General features: G+C 49.9%; 1 protein-coding gene across 1 annotated transcript in view; it reads left to right on the forward strand.

The window, feature by feature from the left end:
* Positions 1 to 21,117, forward strand: part of LOC126531316 (mothers against decapentaplegic homolog 6-like) — a 105,304-nt gene extending 84,187 nt beyond the window's left edge. The window contains exon 4 of the mRNA XM_050178812.3: positions 14,981 to 21,117. Within this exon, the coding sequence (XP_050034769.1) occupies positions 14,981 to 15,612 (632 nt within the window). The 3' untranslated portion in view covers positions 15,613 to 21,117. The remainder of the gene's footprint in view (positions 1 to 14,980) is intronic.
* The last annotated feature ends 172 nt before the right edge of the window (positions 21,118 to 21,289 follow it).

Here is a 21,289-nt window from a genome sequence, read left to right on the forward strand (position 1 = left end):
GAGTTTTAATTATACCTGCATATTTTTGAATAGCTGTTTGCTATGATGAAATGTGTCAAAGTGAGTAATAATTATTTAGCACTTTTATGAATTTTACTTACCGGCTGAACGTATGTACTGAAAGTCCACGCCCGCTTTTCAGCACAATAGTTAAATGAATATGTATGAATGCGAAATATAGGGTGTTTTGCTGTCAACGTAATTTCGGGCTTGTAATAATTGATAACATATCCTCGAAAACTTATTACATAGCGCATTAATGCGGTTTTTTCAGTGTGGGCGACAGTCTATTAATACGCCAAGATATTTAAACGAGACGATTGTCATTAAGTACTATGTTACCTGGAGATATATCTACAGGCTGATATCTCGAATGAACGATCGTGAATTTTTACAGCGAAGCTGTTAAGGTCTACTTTCTCCACTATCATGTCCGCGTGTAGGAAAAAAAAAATCCCGAATATAGTGCTATGCCGGAAGGACCCGCGAAGGAGGTGCAGTTCGTCATTAAGGGGCCCACATACACAGCTTCGCTGGTCATCCTTCTTCACAAAGTGGAAGGGCATTGAGTATTTTTCTGCTTTAACTGTTGATTTATTTGCGGCTAACCATCTAAAAATGTTAGTCAGCTCGGCATTAGTTTTCCTTTGAACATCCTGGACATCATCTCCTGTTAATATCATCACTGTATCATCGGCATACATCAGTATTTTTGCAGATCTTAGCGCATTGGGCAAGTCATTAATGTACAGAAAAAAAAATGATAAAAAAAGTCCCAGGAGTGATCCTTGGAGAACACGTGTTCTGTTTCGCCGTAGGTACGACATGAAGTTATTCATTACAACTACCTTGCTGGCAGTTTTTTCAATAACTTCCGAGAAACTCTGCAGTCTGTCTGCAAAAACCATAGTACTTCAGTTTATTGAGTAGGCCGGATGCAGTGATCGACGGTGTCAAGAAATACCAGCGTAAAATACCAGAACATTAGTCCGGATCCGCGCACTGTTTATGTAGACGCACATCTTCGAAATCGATCAGCGAACGTTTTCAAGGGATCCGCAAGGTTGTTAGATTCAGCATGAACGGGGGTGCACCGTAAAATGTATTCCGACGCAGTAACGGCGCTGAAAACATCTCGCGGCGATGTCGTCAACCACAAACGAGCTAAGAACGTTCTTGTGGTGCGCGGCACTTCCCTTCGAAAAAGAAAACCTGCAAGAAATACTTCGGTACGCTGATGCCGCTACGGATACGTTTGCACCACACACGGACCTCCGACATCTTTCGGCGCGACGCCGTATCTCGGAGGTCATGGTCAGATATATCTTGGTTAACCAAGATGCCGCCACCATCGACCCTCCTGTAGTCTACGTTTTGCAGTGTACGTTGGATCGGCTCGGTTGTGCTCAAGCTGCATGAGCGTACACTAAACTACAGTTTTGACGCACACTGCGCTAAGAGGCACCCGTAATAATGTTCAAAAGGGCGTTTGTTTCTGTTTTCCTGTCCCCGCCTTTTCGTACATAGTGCAAGAATAAAGTATGAACACCCGTAATAGCTTGAATGCTTTCCTTTAACATTTTAGTTATTTATTTAAATGCTAGGCGCGCGCCACGTGTCTCGTGTGCCTTGATTCTCTCCGCTGGCAGTGGTATCTGTTATCCGTGTTGTTTCGCTGCCGCTTCTCTGCATTGGTGCGGACGTAAAGCGCGGTTCTGGACAAGATTCAAGATTCCACCGTTTCCTTGACGTGGTTTGGTTTTAACGCGATGCCGCGACAGCTAGCTGCCGGAAAGAAGGCTGAGAGAGAGAGAGAGAGAGAGAGAGAGAGAGAGAGAGAGAGAGAAAGAGAGAGAGATGGGCGCATAGCCAGGAAATGGAAAATATGCGGACCCCTCCTTCCGACAACGTGGCGAGTGGCAGCGCTGCCACTGCAAGCGGGATTAATGATTTCGCATAACAAATCGTTATTTGCGTTTCGTAGCTATGTACCTCGACGCAATGTTGCACGTGAGTTATTTATTGCCCGGGAACGCGGTCTAGTGGGCTTGCAAAATGCTTGCCTCGTGGCTGCCCATCTTGGAGTGCGCGACAGTTTCTGACCCGTTTTAAAACAAGCTAGATACTTCTGCGTGTGGGAAACAGGCGATCTGCGTATTTATTCGAACAACTTCAAACGAAGACCATTCGCCTGCCGCCGTGTCTTGTCTTTCGCGCCTTATATTTTTCAGTGGGAATAATTAATCAAAAGACTTGATAATAGAATTATAGTCTGTTGTAGCAACGCCTTGTACGTGAAAATAAAGATCAAGAAAAGGCTACTTTTGTACGCACTTTATTTATGCTGTCGCAGACACAAGCTGTTGCAGGTAGGTGGGACTGATTTCGCTGTTGGTCGAGAAAGCTAAAGCGACCGGGCAAACTATAACAATAAGTGTTTTATTGTACGATGATAACTAAGAGATGCAGTCATGCTTCGATAATTCGACGAAAACGAAACGCGTGGTAAGCGCGATATCTTTATAGTTGCTAGAATGAAAAACTCAGACCACTATACAATGGCCCTCTACGGCGTTTCCAGTAAACTGCAGGCTTGGATCCAACTTTCGCGCCTCCCTGCAAGAAGGATAGCGATTAATAATAATAATAATAATAATAATAATAATAATAATAATAATAATAAATGTTTAGAAGCAATATAGCGTAGTACTTTTTTTAATGAGACATTGTTTGTTCTGTATTTACAACTTCACTTCCTAACTTATACATCCGCCGTCAGACTCTACCCGAACCATGAATATGCGTCTCTAGCGGCTTAATTTTAACAAATGCAGGTTTTTAAGGAGCAAACATCCAGTGCTTTGGAAGGAAGACGCCTAATGCTAGCATTTTAAAAGAACCATTCCCAACCATCAATCTCCAGCGTCATCCGAAAGAAAGCTGTTCGGGTTAAGTATTAAGGAGGCTGTACTCCTCTCTGGATAACGTTCATCATCATCATCAGCCTATTTTATGTCCACTGCAGGAGTACCTAACCTCACACCTGGATAACTTTAACTAGTGCTTATTCAAGCAAGGCTGTGTTCATTGCTAAATAACGATTACTCATGCTTGCAACCAGTCAGAGGAGACAGAGATAAGATGAAGGTGGGAAAGGAGGGAGGTTAACCATTGTATCGCCCGGTTGGCGCTATCTTGCACTTCAGGAAGGGGCAGGAAGAAAGATAAGTATTACAAGTATTACATTGGTATGAGTGTAGATAACAGCTTGAAACTGGCTTATCCGTGATATATAACGGTTTGTATCGAGCGCAGTGTGGCGAAGGTCTGAGAGAGGCGGCTGCGCGATGGCGTAATGACAAGATAACGATAGTTTTTATATCGGCAACGATTGGCACTATTGATGGTGACAAGGGGATACAGAGTTAATATAAGAGCCCGGAGAGCGATGTCGAAGCTTCAATACGAGGAAGCCGTAAGGTATTTCAGTGGCTGATAAAGTGAGTTGTGGGAGAAGTTGGCCAAAAACACCGTGTACGTAAGTTTGATGCCGTTTGACTGCACCGTCGTAGCATCAAAACCGTTTGCTGCACAAAAAAAAATTATTCATTAGTTTATTGCCTTACTGTCCTGTCAGACAAGTGCGTACGCTATGCCATGCTAAACGTGTAGGGACGGCGCGTACAAACGCGTATGTATGTTCGTGACAAACACATATTAAACACGTTGTTTGATCAAAAAAGCTAAACTAAGTCTGCCGTATATGTGTGAAAGAGAGAGAGAGACGGCTGGCTTCACTAAAGCAAACAAGTGTCCATTGAGACTTGTCAAAGTCGGGAGTTCACAAACACGAAAATCTAGCAAACGAGAAAGCGGGCAGCAGGCCTGACAGATTGAACCTGTCAACAAATTGGATGACGAATATGAATGTATCGGACGGCCGACAAGTCTCGTTCACTCGGAAAGATGTTCGCCTCGTACGGCGCTGCAATGCTAAAGGTGTAGGGACGGCGCGTACAAACGCGTATGTATGTTCGTGACAAACACATATTAAACGCGTTGTTTGATCAAAAAGCTAAACTAAGTCTGCCGTATATGTGTGAAAGAGAGAGAGAGAGAGAGAGACGGCTGGCTTCACTAAAGCAAACAAGTGTCCATTGAGACTGGTCAAAGTCGGGAGTTCACAAACACGAAAATCTAGCAAACGAGAAAGCGGGCAGCAGGCCTGACAGATTGAACCTGTCAACAAATTGGATGACGAATATGAATGTATCGGACCGCCGACAAGTCTCGTTCACTCGGAAAGATGTTCGCCTCGTACGGCGCTGCCATCTCGCGCCAGGGCTCAGCGCCAGACGATGGGAAATTTCTTTTTCTCTCACCCTCCTAATTGTGGGTGGCGCGCCTTTCCACGTGCACAGCAGGTTTAAAACGCCTTCCACTTGGTAATCATATTTAACCGGTGGCATCGCGTCATCGACGTCTCTTGTCGGTCTGAGGGACACGCGCGCGTTGTCGTCTCCTGTCGTATGCGGTGGCGCCGGCGCGACCTTCGCGTCGTGGTCGCCCCGGCGCCGCTTTCACCGAGCCGAGGAGCCTCTCCCTCCGTGTCGGAGCGCGCGTCGCCTGCTGCCGTATCCCTCCGACCCCCCTTTCCTTTTCTTTCTTTCTGAATTCTCTTTGCTTGTGCCGGTCTGGCTTCTACAACTTGGTCGGGGAGCACTATTGACTTCTCGCGAAGTCGTTCCCTGTGGCCGGACAGCCGCGGGTTTCCAGCGGAGAGTAAACACCGTTGTTGGAGCGGCCGCGGCGACCTTCGCTGCCGCTGTTCGAGCCGTCGGACCGTGCGTACGTCGGACGCTTGCCGGCCGACCTTTGACGGAATAGGTTAGAGTATAGCGCAGGTAGCTAACGTCAAAGATAGGGCTAGTTGGTTCTGCGTGGCCCTCGTTTGCTATCTGATCTTATGTTCTCGTCCAAAGTCGCGCTGTCACATCTTGAACCATGGCGAGTGTCATGCTGGCTTTATTTCGTGCCGTGTTACCAGCTCTGACGGGCGCCAGCGACAGTGAAGACAAAATATGGGATTCCAGAGCAGGCGGTCCCTTTTCAGCGTTTGTCAGCACCGAAGAGAACGAACGACAGCACGTTCTTGAGCTAAACGTTTTCAGATCAGATATTAATTTATTAGCACTGTGCACCGCTTTGGTGCCGCTTATTTTGTCTGCATTCGATGATGCTGGCATGCGTATAACAGCCTACCTAATATCACAGTGTCCGAGTCACGCGCCGATGTAGGACAGCAGCACTTCTGCTGTAGGCTTTGTAGGGCAGGCTTAACGACGTTCCAATTGGCTATACGTAGCCTGCTCGCTTACCCCTTTCACGCGGCTTTTAGAAGAGCAACAATGCGCTACACGTGCACCCAGTGCGCTCGAAGTCCTTGCGCGTGAAGGGAAGTGTCCTTGTCATCGCAGAGAACGACGCCACTAGGTGCTGACAAAAACCGTTCCGGTCTGCGGCTGACGCCGCACAGCACGTGTTTCGCGACGGCACGCGTCGGCATGGGTGCGAGAAGAATGAAAAGAAACGGTAAAGAGGCTAATCGATTTTGGCGCCTCTGGCTTAGTGGGCGTGCTACGCTTGCGCCGGCGTGCGGTGCGGCGCGCGACATCTGTCCGAGGGAGCGTTTGACGGCGGCGACGACGAGACCAGTGATCGTACGGGCGAATACGTACGTACGCACGACGACGACCCCTCCCACTATGCGCACATACACACGCACGCTGCTGCTTGCCTCTCTCTCTCTCGCCTCCCCTCGCAACGCGCGGGCAGCGCGGGAGCGTCATCGGAGCATGCGCAGTGTCCGCGGTCGCCTTTTATCGCGTCCCTGGATCGCGGGCGGCGGCTCCGACGCGACGGCGGCGGCGGCGGCGCCGACTCGGGAGAGAGGGGATTGGGGAGAGCCGGTGGCGCCGGCGAGTTTCGGCGCCAGCCTTCGCTCGTACATCACCGGCGGCGGCGCCGCCGCAGACGATGTTTGTTGCTTCCGCCAGCAGCCGCCGCAGCAGCAGCCACCACCAGCACGGCGCGCGGTCGGTCGCTCGGGCTGCCCTCCTGCTAATCATAGAAAACCTTCCTCTTCTCTCTGCGCCCGGCAGCTAGTGCGGTGGCGTCTATCGCCGCTGTGCTCTCGACCGCACTGCTGCTTAGCTTTTGGGGACGCGGTCGTGCGACCGACTGTCTGCCCGGCGGTCTGCTGTTGTCACTTTGTGTCTGCGCAAGGCGGGGCGCCGGCTGCCGCTGCATTTGCTGTGTGCACCCTGTCGTGGGCTGCCACCGAGAAGGCAGTTTTTCTGACCAATTAGGACCCCGGCGCTGACGCTTCTTCGACGAAATAGAGACATGGCATTGTGTATCTGTTGCCTTCTTTCTTGTGTATGTGCGTTAATTGGTATTGTCTCCGTCCCCGCAAGCGCGTGACCTTCCCTTACTGGTTCGAGGAAATAGGGGGGCGGAATGAGGTGAAGGGGAGTCGGTACCCTGACGTGCGCAGCGAGGGGAGTTCCGGTTGACTCTTGCCCTCTTTAGGCTCACCTGTCGCAGTTTCAGAGCAGAGTGACATCCAGACAACATGCAGCAGTTTTCCGAGTACGCTGAATCGTCGCAAATAGATCTACCGCTGGCTTGCTCGCGCCATATCTCGCTCTTCTGTCGTCGCGGAACCGAACTTCTGGGGTTTGCTGACGGTCGCCTTGTCATTATAGCGTGCCGCCCGGCAAATGGATTTTTGGGTGGCCAAGGCATATAACAAGAGTGCTGCGAATGTGCCCCATTCTACGTCAGCGGTGAAAGGCTAACGGCGGGGCTGTGAGGCCTTGGCGGCCGTGCGTTTGAAGTCCGAGACGAGAGAGATCTTTCCCAGAGGCCAAATTTTCTCGGGCACTTCGCTAGCCTCTTGCGCGGTTTTTGCGACGGCTGCCGTTACGTGCCGCTTGTCCATGACGAATGCGGCGTGCGTCACGACGCGCCGGCTCTGCAGCAGCAGCCCGCTGCTTGAGAGAAAAAAAAAAGCGATGGGTTCATGGAATTCTCTCTCCCTTTTTATTCATCTCGCTTCGTCCCTTATCATTGTGCGCTAGGCGGGCATCAACTGCGGCAAGGCAACCTCTTTCCCCTTAACCTTCTTTGCCAGTCCAACGAGTCTCCTTGTGCGTGCGACGTATCGTAATCGCCCGTACTCCCTCCTCCCCAACTCTCACTCTGATTATTCTCACCCGCGTCGTGTCTCACTGAAGTGTAGGTGAGCGAAAGAATGGGAAGTCGGCTGTAGGAAGACCGAGAGCTTTGGTTTGTTTGTCATTCATCCTGTGTAAACCCATATAATGAGAATAAGGTAAGGGATATATGTATACATATCGGTCACTTGAATAGGGGAAATATTTTCAATCTCTCACTCGCCATGGAAATAGAGAATTTATTAAATCGTAATTGGTCGGTAAGGCGTAATATAGTCTCCGGACCTTCACCTCGGTTTGTGTGTTTCTCGGGGACATGCATATGTAACGTACCGCCACATCGCAAGACGCCAGAAGCGCGCATTTCGTCGGTCCTAGCCGCGACCGCGCTTCTCCTTTGTCCGCATATTTTTTCCACGCTGTTCGCCTGCTAAGTGCATGCAGTGCCCAGCTGCGGCTTACTTTCTGTCAGCAGCAGCATTGTTCTCCGCGACGATCGGCAGTTCTATCTATGTTTGCATTCCGCATTGCTGAGTTGGCCTAAAGCTCTAGAAAACCTCGACTATTTCACGGCTTCTTGGGCAGACTTTGTTAGGGGTAACACTTAGAGGCACGCCGTTTCCTTTGCTACTCGCGTCTGCAGAGCCCTGGAAACGGAATGTCTGCGCTGTTGGCCAGAATCCCACGGAATAATTGTATGGCTTCCAGCTGGTTCTCGGCCTTCATTCACTATGTTTTGAACGGTAGTTCTTTTGCATGGATAGTACGTCACGAGTACGTGTCCAATATGTGCCCTCGAACATTATTGCGCCTGCATGCAAGGTGGAGATATTCCTGCAGTACGTCGTCCGTTTGTGGCCAAAATAGCGAGGTAAGCGGACGTGCGAATATATTCCTGTTATTTTGCTGGCCTGGCACTGCGCGGACATATCGCTATCACCCGAGCGAACGTATCTCCTTCGCCGCGTTTGTTTGTCCATCTGTTTGTGCTGTTGTCTGCAGGACGCTTCGATTTACGTGTATTGAGATTTGTACGTGCCAATGTGTTCGTCTCGTAAGCGTGTATAAGAGTGTTCACGTGACGTCACGCACGCCATATTGTCGCCCTATTCACAGCTTCCACATCGCTGCTATATAGGATATGTGGGCCGAGTTAGCGCGCAGTTTTTGTCGTGCTGGCTGTACAACACTAGGCGACCACGCGGTGGCCGTGCATACCGCCTGTTAGTTGGGCACCTATTATAACAGGACACGCCTGACTTGTATTCGAGGCCGTAAACCATCGCTGCATTACATAGTGAAATCAAGACGGTACGCAGAGAGATGTCTTCGACAGGTGAAGTAAACTGAGCCACGCATCGGCCATTGGAGGTGCGAGGTCGCGCTTCCTGTAGCCACTGCTGCGCGAAGAAAACGGGACATGAACAGAAACATAGATGCACACATAAAGCGCAGTGTGTGCGTCATATATATGTTACTGTTCATGTCCCGTCTTCTTCGCGCAGTTTAAAATTTTGCTGAATCACACTGTACGCCCAACTACGTGGAGTGAGTGATTTATTTCGATGAAATTGAAAGTGATGGCATGACAACTGCTGCATTGTCGGCTTCTCAGCAGACGGTAAAATGTTTAACGAATGATAACATGAGGGGATATGAAGAAGAAAGGAAGAAGGACGTTCTGTGTCAATGTAGCACATTTCGCAGAAGTAAACGGCGAGACCCAGCCTCGCCTCTTGATCGTTGCGCATTGAGTGCGGTCTAGTAGCGAACCAAGCTGCCGTTTAGCGCGGAAGAAGGTCGAGCCCGAAAGTTGAGGGACGAATGATCGGGCGCCAAGGCCCGCTGCTTCTCAGGTACGCTGGTCCCAGCAAACGGGAGCGAGCGATTCTTTTGTCTGAATGGCGAAGGACGCTTCCGGCAGCACGTTTGGACAAGACCTCCGGGCGTCTTCGCCAAATACAGAACTATACGCTCCCAGTAACCGCGTAAGCAATGGGCCCCGATTAAAGCCTCCGCTTTGTTTGACGGTTACACGCCGCAGCACTTCCTGTCGTTCTTTGTGGCAAAGCGCATTCTCGTCCTGTATTCGCGCACACACACACAGAAAGTTCTCACGTTATATAGGACTGTCCATAAGAGCAGGTACTAGCTAATAGCGCGCCCTTGGACGCACTAAACGAAGGCGACCGGCTATAGTGGCAAACAACACTGCCGAACGAAAAATCTTTGTGAATTCAGCCCCTGACTGACTGGATGCAGTTTTACTTTTACTGCAGCTAGTTAGACGTTATTGCTCACTGGAGGAGCGTTATCGTTAACTGTCTGCACGATCGACCCGCTGACGCCTTCAAGTGCGCATAACCGAGGGCGCAGGGCTCCCGCTTATTTCTGCCAACGTGCGCGCGCAGGTATAACTAAACGCAGGCGCGCCGAGGTCCAACATAAACGTTGTGCTAGACGAACAGGTCTGCATTAATGTAACTATTCTATTTCAATTACATTTCTTTCTTTTATTTATTTTTTGCGCATCGTCAGTGGCCCGAGTGGTGTACCGCCCATGGACTTATCGCCGCTATCGGCTGACGGTGGATGATGAACAAGAAGGGAATAGAATCGAGCGAAAGGGAATCCACACGTTACGCCGGCCCAGGATTGCAGCCGGAAATAGTCGCAAGGAAGAAGACCAAACCGACGGGCCCAGAAGGACGGGGGCCGTCTACGCGACACCAAATTAGCGCACAATTATTGCGCACATTGTATACGCGCAGTTAAGATGGAATAGTAATAAGGTTTGCATAGATTTAAAGGCTGTGGCCGGCACGGCACATTTTTTCGCCAGCTTTGCCGATAACTGCTTGGGATCGGGGACTCTTGAGATCGGGCGGTCCGTGGGACCTCGTGGATATCGCAAGCTAATAAATTCGCGCGATGACGACGAATTGCATTGTAAGCTGGGCCTAGGTGTCAGGCCTCGCCTTCATATATCAGGAACTGCCGCCACTTTTTCTAACCTTGCGTTTTCCTATAGGTTAAGAGAGGCTTATGCTTACGGCGGAATAAATGTTTAGCGTCCTGGTCACACGCGAGCGTCGATTAGCAGGAGCAGGATGCGACAAAACGGGACTGCGGAAGGAACGGTATGTTTCGTTCAAAGTTCGCGAACGCGTTTAGTTTACAATGAGGGTACACTTTTTCAGAGGCGTTCCGCCTATGACGTCTGCTCTCGCGCCAGGTTTCGTAAGCTTATACCTGTACGCGCAGATGAGCGGTCGTTTTGGTTGCTTGTGACACACCTGGCGAGTGGTTTTGCTGCCTCCTCCGCTCGCCCCGTCTTCGTTTCGCGCCGAGCTGCGCTCAGAATGACTCCGCGGAGTCGTTCCAACTCTGCTGCGGTGGGGGGAATTCTTTAACCCCGCCGTGGCATGCGCGGGAGAGACATGGAAATCTGCCGAGAGAAGCTTCCCCCGGGCCGCTGCTACTGTTCTGACGTCGCTAAGCTCGAGGCGCGATCAGGGGCAACGCTTTTGGACGGCATCCTCGCAGATGCATTCCTCCTGTCCGCCCGGATGAAAAGTATTTTTGGCTCGAGCCACGACGTCGCGCCGGCGATATATGAAAACGAAGGAAGCGACGTCACTCGGGGCCTGCCGGAGCTGGAGGCGCCATCCACGTCCCGTACTTTTCTTTCTCTCGCTAGTTCCGTGCAGGGTTATAAGAGCCAGAAGCCGGCACTCGGCCTGCCAGAAGGGTGCCCCTAACGGTGCACGCAGTTTCTAGTAAGCACGTGAGGTCATAGCTCATCTGTTGAGGTTACTCCTAGAACAGCCTAACGGGAGGCATTTACTAAAGTTTCATAGTAAACATCGACGAAGCGCGGTTACCTTGTTCTGCCGTATCGAAACCTGCACTGAAGCAACTCGGTCAGAGCAAAATAGCTGCTACTGCTCCCACCGCTGTGCCCATCGCAGCGACGCTTTCCACACACGCTCTGCGCGTCAAAACGGAGTCGGTAGTTTGGCCTGTTGAGAACATGTCGCCCTGTATGTAAAGCGTTCCGTGTCGTAGCTAACTAACCACAAACTAAAGTTCTGGAACTCTTGTTGCTCATGCAGGTGGGTCTCAACAGAATAAAGACAGCTCTGCAGGGAGACAGTAAGGAAGCAGTTCACTCGCTGTCCGTTGCACTTGTCGACCGATAAAGTTCGCTTGTGTTGCAGACTTAATGGAACGTTTCACTCCTCAGTACGCGCGAGCAGAACTGGACCGTGCGGTTGGGATTGCAGGACACTTCCGAGCAAGAGTCGTAAAAGTTTACTTAAATTTCAGAGCTTCGAATTGCTGGGTACGCAATATGGATCGATCACTGCACGGCCCTCCAACATGAACTGAAACACTTCAGGCCGCAAGGCACATATCCTTTTATTTTATTTTATCGCTCTGGATAGCCCTCAGCGTATCATGCATTGCCCATGGTGAGGCAGGGCCATTGTGCCTACTCTTTTTCGTTTGCGTTCTTGAGAGTTACAGCGTTACAGTAGACAGTGCTTTTTCCGGTTTGCGTTTGTCATACCAGAACATAAACAACCACAATAACAAAAGTTTCGTTCGGATCGACGGGCGCGTTTGCGCCGGCGTACTCGCACATCGCAGCGGCGCGCCTCCTGGCTTTATGCCTCCTTTGCTGCTGGCGTCATCTGTCGACGGTGTCGGCAAGCGTATACGGAAGTGTGGAAAGAGGCGAAGAGGAGGAAGGGCTGGAGAGAGGAGGTGGAGGGAGTGCGTTGCTGGCGAGAGAATGAGGACGGCCCCCCGCGCGCGCTTTCTCGCGTCAACCGGCGCCGAGTTGAGTCTACGTGCGACGAGCGAACCCCCCTCTACGCGTGCATCCAGGGGCGCCGCAATGGCGGCCTCGACAGCAGCGGCGTCACTCTTCGTGCGCTGGCGGCGGCGCGATGTCGTCGTTTGAATCTACATCCCTGGCGCCGTCGGCCACTGCGACAGCGTAGTCTTGATTATGCCGACGTCCTCCTGCATAGCGTCGTCCGCCGCCATGGAACGTACTGTGTGCAGTTGCCGCGTGCTGGTGTTGGCCTGGCTGCGCCGGCTCAAGAAGTATCTCCGTCTCTCGAAAGGAATTGTCAAGAGACTTCGGCGTCTTGTCATCGCGCTGCGCGCACTTCTGCGCCGTCGGTGCAACGCTGCGGCCTCGTCCTTGTCGTCCGCATCAGGTATTTCTGCGATGCCAAGCTCATGCCTCGTTCTTGCGGGTTATTTTCTTTTTTTAGCGTGGTTGTTTACGAACGCTGCGCGAGCCTTCTGCTGCATAACGTCGGTTACGTTTTGCGTGGTTGAAATCACGCTAATTGCACTGCCATGTGCGCCACTCGAAACTCGCTTGTAACGCAACAGTTTCACTTGTTCCTCGAATAGGCGGTTGTAAATAGCGTGTCATGCCACTGTTCATGCCCTCACTTGTTAACTGTAAATCGATACCGCAAAAGGTAACGGCAACTGGGCGCCGTCTTGCGTTCTTTACAGTAACAATCGGCTGTCAGTATTTTAAACCGGCAAGTCAAGTTCTTGTTGCGCTGTTTCGGTGCCTAGAGGCCAGAATAAGCGGTGGGTTTCGCAGGACGATTACTATTTGCTAAAATAAAGTTGTTTCCATCCGTTACGATTTGCTAGAAATTGCAACTCTGCCTTATCCCATCCGTACGGTCACGGTTCTATAGCTACGCTGGCTTGCCTTCTGAATTCCGATGTTAGGCTTTCTGCCAGAAACACCTCTTTGGCAGCCATTCCCCGTGAATAGAATTTGGTATGTGAGCTCAGTTCCACGAAGAGGAGTTTGTTTGGTTGCAAGGTAGTTGTGTGATAAGAGAACATAGCAGCACACCCGTTGGCGTCCTCACTGCTGGTACAGGTGTGCCCAGTCTTTGCATTGCTGCGCCAACGTGCCTGCCGTCACATCGCAAATCGCTTTGGCTAAAGACGTGTCGCAATTCAGCGATATATGTGCGTGTCTATCGCTGTTCCGGTTCTGGCAAATGTACGATTTTAAACGATGAGCCTGTGGAGTCGCACCCCGCAACATGTATCCACTAGTTGGGTCTTGGTTACGAAGGCAGCGATTTAAAAAATGGTTCAAGTTTTCTCGACGGAGCTCGCCGATCAAATTAGGTGCCCACTGCGCTGGGTTCTCTGCGCGCAGGGTCTTTTTTTTTTTTTCTTTTTTTTTTTTCAGAATCTCTCAGCCCACCGCGTTTCTCCCCAGCTTTTTCTCGCTGAAAGCCTTGTCTGAGCCAAGGACTTGGTCTTCGCTTGTACTCGGGAGCCGGCGCCAGGAAGGCCTTCGCGTTCGCTCGCGCCGACGCTGCTACCGCGACGTAGTATTTTCGCTCGATCGTGCCCGCGATATTTTTAAAGGTTTTGCGTCTCGCAATTCTGGGTCGGCTGCGGCAAGCCCCCTTGCGGTGGTGGTCTATGCTTTTTCTTGCCGCCGCGCCTGCCGGTCGCCCACCATTTTTATCACTTTTTTTTTCCCTCCATCTTGACTGGCGGCAGAGATGTTGAGCGAGAGAGCGGTTTCCTTGCTGGGCCGTCGTCGGCGGCGACGCGACGGGGTTGGAGGGGGGAAGGGCCTCCAGGCGCCGTTCGTCTGTCTCGCTGCTGACTGACCGCTGCTGGCTTGTCCTCTGCTGGGGTTCCTCGAGCAAATGAGGGGGGGGGGGGGGGGGGGGGGGGCATGCGGCGGGAAGTGCGCGTGCACGTCTTTTGAATCGGACTGGCCACGCTAGCAGCTGCCTGCCTTCGAGGGACGGGGCTTTGCAGCGGCGCCAGTGGTAGACCGCCCCAAGGCATACGGTGGCCGGTATCGGAGGGGAGATTAAAAAAAATAATAAAGGGGGTTATTCTGGCGGGTCGTTGGCGTCGCAGGTTTTCGCCCGTTACGCGTGTGTGGCAGATGGTGGAGACGTCGACGTAGACGCTCATTTTCAGCTCATTAGGGCGCTTCTTTATTTTTCTCTCCCTCTAGCCGGGTCGCCGCCGTAGCTTTGAAGCAGTAGTGAAGCAAGAGTGAAAGCTGGCGCGGGGCAGTGCAATTTTTGTTGCATTGCTGATTGGCAAGGTGGCAAGCGTCGCGATCGTGTGGGACATAGGCCTGGCGACCGAATTCAGTGTCCGCATCGTACTTAGTGCTAGAACACCTTTTTATAAAAACTTCCACCCATACGAAACTCGCCAATTAAGTCAGCCCAGAGCTCACACTTGTGTCCGACAGCACTGTGCAGCATAGGTCCCTCGCTCACCATTACCTTCGCAGGCTGTGTCAGTGCTTGCGGCCGGCGCTTCTTGCGCCACCAGTGAGCGCTGGGGAACGTATTTTCCCTCTCCCAAATCACGAAGAAGACCCATTCACTCGGTACGGCTCTGCTTTCATTGTATGCCGCAATGCATCAGCTCAGTGTCCCCAACCGCGTTTGAATTGCTGAGCGCAGCACTTGTGATTGAGTACGCCGACCCGCGCTGTACAGGGCCCAAGCCGCCCTTGGCCACCTCCCTACCTGTTGCAATTTTTAGGCTGTGTTTCGGGCTTGCGTGGCAGTCTGACGCGCGTCTGGTGTTCACAGGACGCCAGGAGCGGGTCTCGAAAGTCGCCGTAGTCCGGGCGCTTCGCTGGCGCAACTTGAAATGCAAACTGTGTCTCTGATCTCGTACTTCCCTTCTCACGTACGCAGGCTACTCGGCGACGACCCCTGTGGTGGACTGCACCGCTGGGCCAGTCGGGGAGGCCAGCGGGGACGACGGCGAACCGTGGTGCCGCATCGCCTACTGGGAGCTGAACGAGCGCGTGGGAGACCTGTACTCGGTGCAGCGGCCGTGGTTGCATGTCACCTTCGATGAGTGCGCTCCCTCGTCGGCGCGCGAAGAGGCGCTCCGGCTGCACTCGCTGGCTGAGCGCTCTTCTTCCCCCGGCGCGCCGTGCAAGGAGGAGCGCGACGTGGTGCGGACTACGCGTGCCAAGATCGGCCAGGGCCTGACCCTGCTGCACGAGCGCGACGGCGTCTGGCTCTACAACCGCTCCCAGCACGCCGTGTTTGTGGCGTCGCCGACGCTCGACGTGCCCACGGTGCGCAACCTCACAGTATTCAAGGTGCTGCCCGGCTACTGTCTGCGCGTCTTCGACTGGGAGCGGGCGCGCTTCTACCGCAGCATCCCGTCGGTCTCGTGGGACGGCCCGTACGCGCCCAACGTGGCGCGCATCTCCTTCGTCAAGGGCTGGGGCCCCAACTACGTCCGCCAGGTCGTCACCGCACTGCCCTGCTCCCTCGAACTGTTTTTTCGCACCACGCCGCCTCCGCCCAGGTGATGGGGCTGAAAAGAAAAGAAAAAAAGAACTCTCGTTTTCTTTGTTCGGCCCCGGCTGGACGAGAGGCTCCCGTGCCGTTGTCGCGGGTTGCGGGTCTGCCTGACCTCTTTATTTTTTTTTTTTTTTCTTAACATTCTCGCACTGCCCCACTCCCCGTGCTTGTGTCGGCCGGACACGCGGCAGCGGCTGCGTCCCGTCGCTATGAAGGCGGCGCGGACGCGTTCGTCGTGGCAGGGAGCGAGACCCCGGTAGGGAGAGGCTTTTTCTTTTTGTGGTCTTTACGGTTTGCGCCGAGGAAGCAGAGGGTGTGTGAAAGCTTTCTGGTTACGTGTGCGCGGGAAGTTCCTCGGGTAGGCTGAAGTGGCACCGTCTCTTTCATTCGCTTTGTTGCTCCCCGACCATTCAGCTGGAAACAACTGGCTTGAGTGCGCAAAGAGGCAAACGAGCGTTGCGTTGCGACTGATTAGGCCAGGTCGTCGCATTGTACTTCTTCACAGCTGATTGGTTGTATTGTACCCTCACAATTGGCTCGTATGCCACAAGCCCGGTGTTCTCCGAGGCGCGCATGTTATGAAACCATGTGTTAACAGATAGTGTAGTTTTTGCTATCATTAGTCATCTGCAGTTAAGAGCTATTCAAGCATTCGAAATGCACTGCTCCCATTCTTCTAGTGTGCTTATCAAAAACTTGATTTTGGGTTTTGTTCTCATGGACCTGCCATGCTTTCGTTTGTGTATGTACTGAGGATCAAAATCCGCTACAATGAGTCGTTTGATTTAAGCAGTTAACAGGGGCACGCTTTGCAGTCATTAAGATCTAACTACCATGATCAGTATACAAGTATACCAATCGCATACTTTTCAGCATCAAAGCCTCACGTCTGAGAGCTTGAAATTGAAACATTGTGCAGAGCACAGCTTAATTTTGCGTAAATGCCATCTTGTTAACTCGCATAGAGCACTGTAAAGATGGACTGTTACCGACTTTAGGTGCCGCTATGTTCGAGTTGCTCTGTACTACCCAGTCCGTCATTGCACATTATGTTGACCTTTTCATTTGCTACTGTGTACTCTAATCCATGCTCACCTGCCAAGGCAGAGAGTAACGAATATGAATATGCTTATTGGTCATTAGAAAATGCATTTCAAGCCCTTGATCGACTTGTGTAGTCCTATTCCTTGCATTACTTGACCAAAGGGATGTGGCTTTTCATTTCTTGTGGGGTGTTTTGGGTACGTGCTATTTGCCAGGTTAGCAAAGAGTGGAGTACACATAGTGTGTGCACTTATGGATGTCTTCAAAACAAAAAATCCATTGAAATACCATATTGAGTACATAAAATATGGCTGCATTCACATAAATGTTGTAAAAGTCTAGATTCCATAAAGACTAGTGCCTATTTTTCATATTGCAAAAAGTTCTGTTCCTATTGGCACTGTGTAGCTGTATATTTGTTGCTACTGTATCTTGAATGTAGCCCTGGGCAGAGGTTTTAGCAGCTATCTTGTGCCTGCTCCAGTTAACTGTAAAGGCAAATGTTTAGAAGCAGAAATTGCTTGTGCCGATGCTTCTGTTGTGTGTTCTGAAAGGATGTGCTGAAATCAGTCACATTCAATAGTTCTGTCCTTGCTCAAAGCGCAGATGGAAACACTTCAGCTATTCTTTACACTAGCTTTACAGCTGTACTTGTCTTAATTGTGACCATTAAAGACACTGAAATGGTTTTTATGCTGGTGTATTACGCACATTTAGTGTCAGTTTTTCAAAATCTATTAAAGTTTAGTATTGCTACTGTAAACTGTTTGCCAAGGCAAGTACTGAGGCCATCTGTTCCCATGATTTGACTGTTCTTCCGTCAGCTGGATGACTGCATGTTGCTTGTGTAGGAGCATCAATCGCTAGCATGATGGAATGAATTTAACTTGCCTGGCACTGCAAAGGGCATTGAAATTGAAAACAATTTTTACCATGTTACAGAATTTGGCAACATTCCTTGTCTTGGTATTTATTTAGCTATATATTTTGTCAAGTTATGTGCTTGAATATCATCTTTTCTAACCATTTCAGTGTCTTTCAGAAAATCGCTAAAATAATACTGTTGGTTTCCATGCAAAATGTGCCAGACTTGTGCTGTAAGTTTATGTCGATGCCCCTCCCTCCCTCTCTCTTTCATTAGCTGATATGGTCGAGATGCTTGCAAAGATGAATACAGCGCTTGATGGTGTAGTCTATGATAACCGGTGTCAAGTTTGTGCAACATGTGTTGACCGAAGAATCTGTGAGGCAGGTAGAAAAGGCAGCCTGTTGCACTGTCACGTGTAGCCTATATTCTGCTTGGTGAAATGCTGGGGAAGATCATTTGTGAGATGTGTTAACCTTGATGAGAGGAAGCACTATGCTATTCTCATAACATTTCTGTTCTCTTAAAAGAGGACGACCCACTTGCTCCCCCTAGTGTTGAAGTCTCTGTTGCAAAGTGCAAAAGGTACTAGCTTGCCCGAAGCAGCTTCTTCCTTCATGCGAGTCAGCTTATTTATTACCGTGGTTCCCGCTGAGTAGGGAAGAAAGGACTGCCTGCTATGCCTTTATATATATATATATATAGATATATATATATATGCGTGTGATGTCTCTCAGCACAGCCTCCTTTTCCCATTTTACCCCTGCTCTCATTTCTCTAAAGCCTCTCCTGAAAGGAAAAGAACAGAGTACAAATTGCTTGTTGCATTCTCTTTGGTGTGTCTGTATCCCCTTTGCTGCAACTCGGTATCTTTGCAAGCAGCTGCGTGTTGAGCATGTGGACAGTGTGTAGTGTGTTAATTTGTTGAGAACTCGCGCTGTTTACTGTATCTAGTTATTTTTTAATATTATTATGGTAAGCATGAAGAATGGAGTTACTTAAATCAGATGCGTGTTGTTTGAGTCATCTTCACCTTTCAAGCTCTCAGACTCGCCCACCTGTGCTCATTCTTCTCATAAACCGGTGCCCAGCCTGAGAGATATGTTTATTGTAGAACAGATGTTTGCTTCCTAAAAAGCTTCGAGTCACCTGTGCATTTCTTTTCTACTTGTTCTTAATCAGGTCATCACAATAACTCCTTTCTTGTGGCACAGCACAGCCTTTAGGGCTAGGGTGAGCACTTGATGCCCCAATGCTTGTCTCTTGCACTGTCCAAATTGACTTGGCTCTCTACAGACCCCCGCCCCACAGTCAAACCTTGATGGAGGCATTTTTATCTCATAGGTGCATTTGTAGAAGCTTTGGTTGCATCTCCTGTTCCTTTGAAGGGTCAAGACGAGTGTTCCACATTTCCCTTGCCACTCTTATCACACTGTTCATTTGTCATGACTTTCCTCTGAGCTTTGACTGGCAGCTTTGCTGAGTTGCTTAGCACTAACCTTGGCCAGGGCAGCCAAATACAGCCTGCACACCGTTTTCAAAACTAGCTAAATGAGTGTTCTTGGTGCTGTTGCAGTTTAAGATATTGCTTCCTTTGAATTCTGACCAGACAACCTGAAAAAAGATGCTTCAGTTGCCCCAAGGCACCTTGTTGATAATTTGCTTTGAAATGCATGCAAATGCTTCCATGTAGCTCATACATATGTTGCACATGGCATCTTCGAAAATCTGTATGAAAGGAAGTGTGTGAATGAGTCCAACATGCTTTAATGTGTGTTAGTGTTTCATGTTTATTGCTATGCTTTCTCTCTCTTCTCACTCGTCACAACTTTTACCTTTTCTTCTAAAGTACAGCATCTTGACCAAGCCCACCTGTCATTGTGTAGGAATGTGATGTGCCTTTTATTGTTTCCTCTTAACATGTTGTGGGAGCTTGCTTCTTCCCAATCGACAGCTTGAAAGCATGATTGCCAAGCTTTGGGTACACGTTTGTCCACCTCACCGCACTTTGTGGGGAAATGTCTCGTTCTCTAGAACTGTGCATAGTGGGTGCCCAGCCTGGTTTGCCTTCCTGACCGCGCAAACGTGGCCCTCCGTGTATGCAGCTCATGTCTTCCATATTGGGCAGACCCTATCCTTCTAGCAGGGGAGGGCCTAGTCCCCTTTCTTCATCACACATCTCACATTTTTCACACCTGCGTCACCATGTGGCCTCCGTATGTAACCTTTCCCCATTTAGCTTTCTATGCTTTCTATGGAGGCCTTGCTGCAAGCAAAGGCACTGAGCTTCTACCAACACTGTGCTCAGCAGGTCTGGAGTTGTGCGAACGCTCTGTCACTTTACCTGCCCATGGAACTCGGCATTAAACTCTTGTGAGGGAGAGATGGAGTTTTGATTGGTGGCGCCTCCTGTGGCACTTTTCTTTTTAGCAGTCTAGTAGGCTTTGCAAGTTAAAACAGGGTTGGGCTGAAAAGCCATTTTTAGGGCACCTTGTCATGTTGCACTCCTCTTCTCTAGCTTGTTGTGTCTGTTTATTCTTTCTTCCTCTCGTTTTTACTTATGAAAGAACACACAAAGAAGTGCCAAAATCTGTAGCAGCAACGTCGTCGTTGTCTGCGTCTCTTGTTAGGGCTCAGGTTGGGGGGAATGCAGGGAAACTGAGGATGCTGTAGCATCTTTCGTTGGGGTGAAAACACTTATCACATCTGCTGCCGTGGCTACAGCTTTGTTAGCAGGCCAAGGCCTTAGTGCCTCACTGCATCTCTTTCATGTCTATTGCATGCTAAGCAAACCTGTGAATGTTTTCAGCAAAAGCGCATTCTTGTGGTACGTGCACGTGCAAATCACTCTGAAAAGAAAAACTATTCCATCCACTCTTTGGTAACAGAAAGATTATATAAGTATATACATATATATATATATATAAATATATATAACTGATGTGTGAACATACTGTTACGCAGCTATAGAAGCTAGGCGAAGCCTGCAGAAAGTGCCTGGTCGGTTGGGGGGCTGGGGGGGATTGTGTAATCCGTACACTGTTGTTGAGCGTGTGTGTATAGATGCACTTTCTTTTAGATAAGTAGTCTTCTTTCCCCTTAGAATAGCCAAACGATTTTGTGCTGCCCTTACTTTTCTTCAGACGCATGTGTCGATATCTGTGGCTCCAAGAAGCATATGAAAAAACTTTTCTACGCGTGGTATGGAAGTGACAATCCAATACCATTCTGCCTGCCTCAATGCCTTACGAATACTGTGAAATAGAAGCAAATGTACGAAAAAGCAGTGTGTGCGTGCATGTGTGTTTTAATAAGTTTGCTCAAGCGTCCTAGACTGTGCTGTATTATATGTTTCTTGTTTCATTGTATTGGAGTGTGGAGGCACGATGAGAATGACTTAACGAAAGCTTTCCTTTTTCCCATGCATTTTTGTACATATGTAAAGTGTAAATAATACGTTTTTTTTTTTTTTTTAATAGTAGGTATGTGTTTTTCCCCTTGTGACCGGTTCCGCTGTCAAATGCGTGGCTTTGTACAAATTCTGTCAGAAATGTACAAAATGAAAAAAGATACTTTATACTGTAATAAAGGTACAGGTATCCTACGTCTCGTGTTTCACGCCTCCCTCTTTCGGCCTGTTGCTTGTGGCGTCCAGGCACCTCGAATGCTCAACGTGAACGGGGATGCGCTCTCGCAACGGCTAAGCAATGGTTTGAAATTCCGAATGCGGCAAAAGTATTTTTGAGTCGGAGCGCAGTGAACAATTAGAATCTACG

Source organism: Dermacentor andersoni, chromosome 5 (genome assembly GCF_023375885.2).
Source record: "Dermacentor andersoni chromosome 5, qqDerAnde1_hic_scaffold, whole genome shotgun sequence".
Classification (NCBI taxonomy): Eukaryota; Metazoa; Arthropoda; class Arachnida; order Ixodida; family Ixodidae; genus Dermacentor; species Dermacentor andersoni.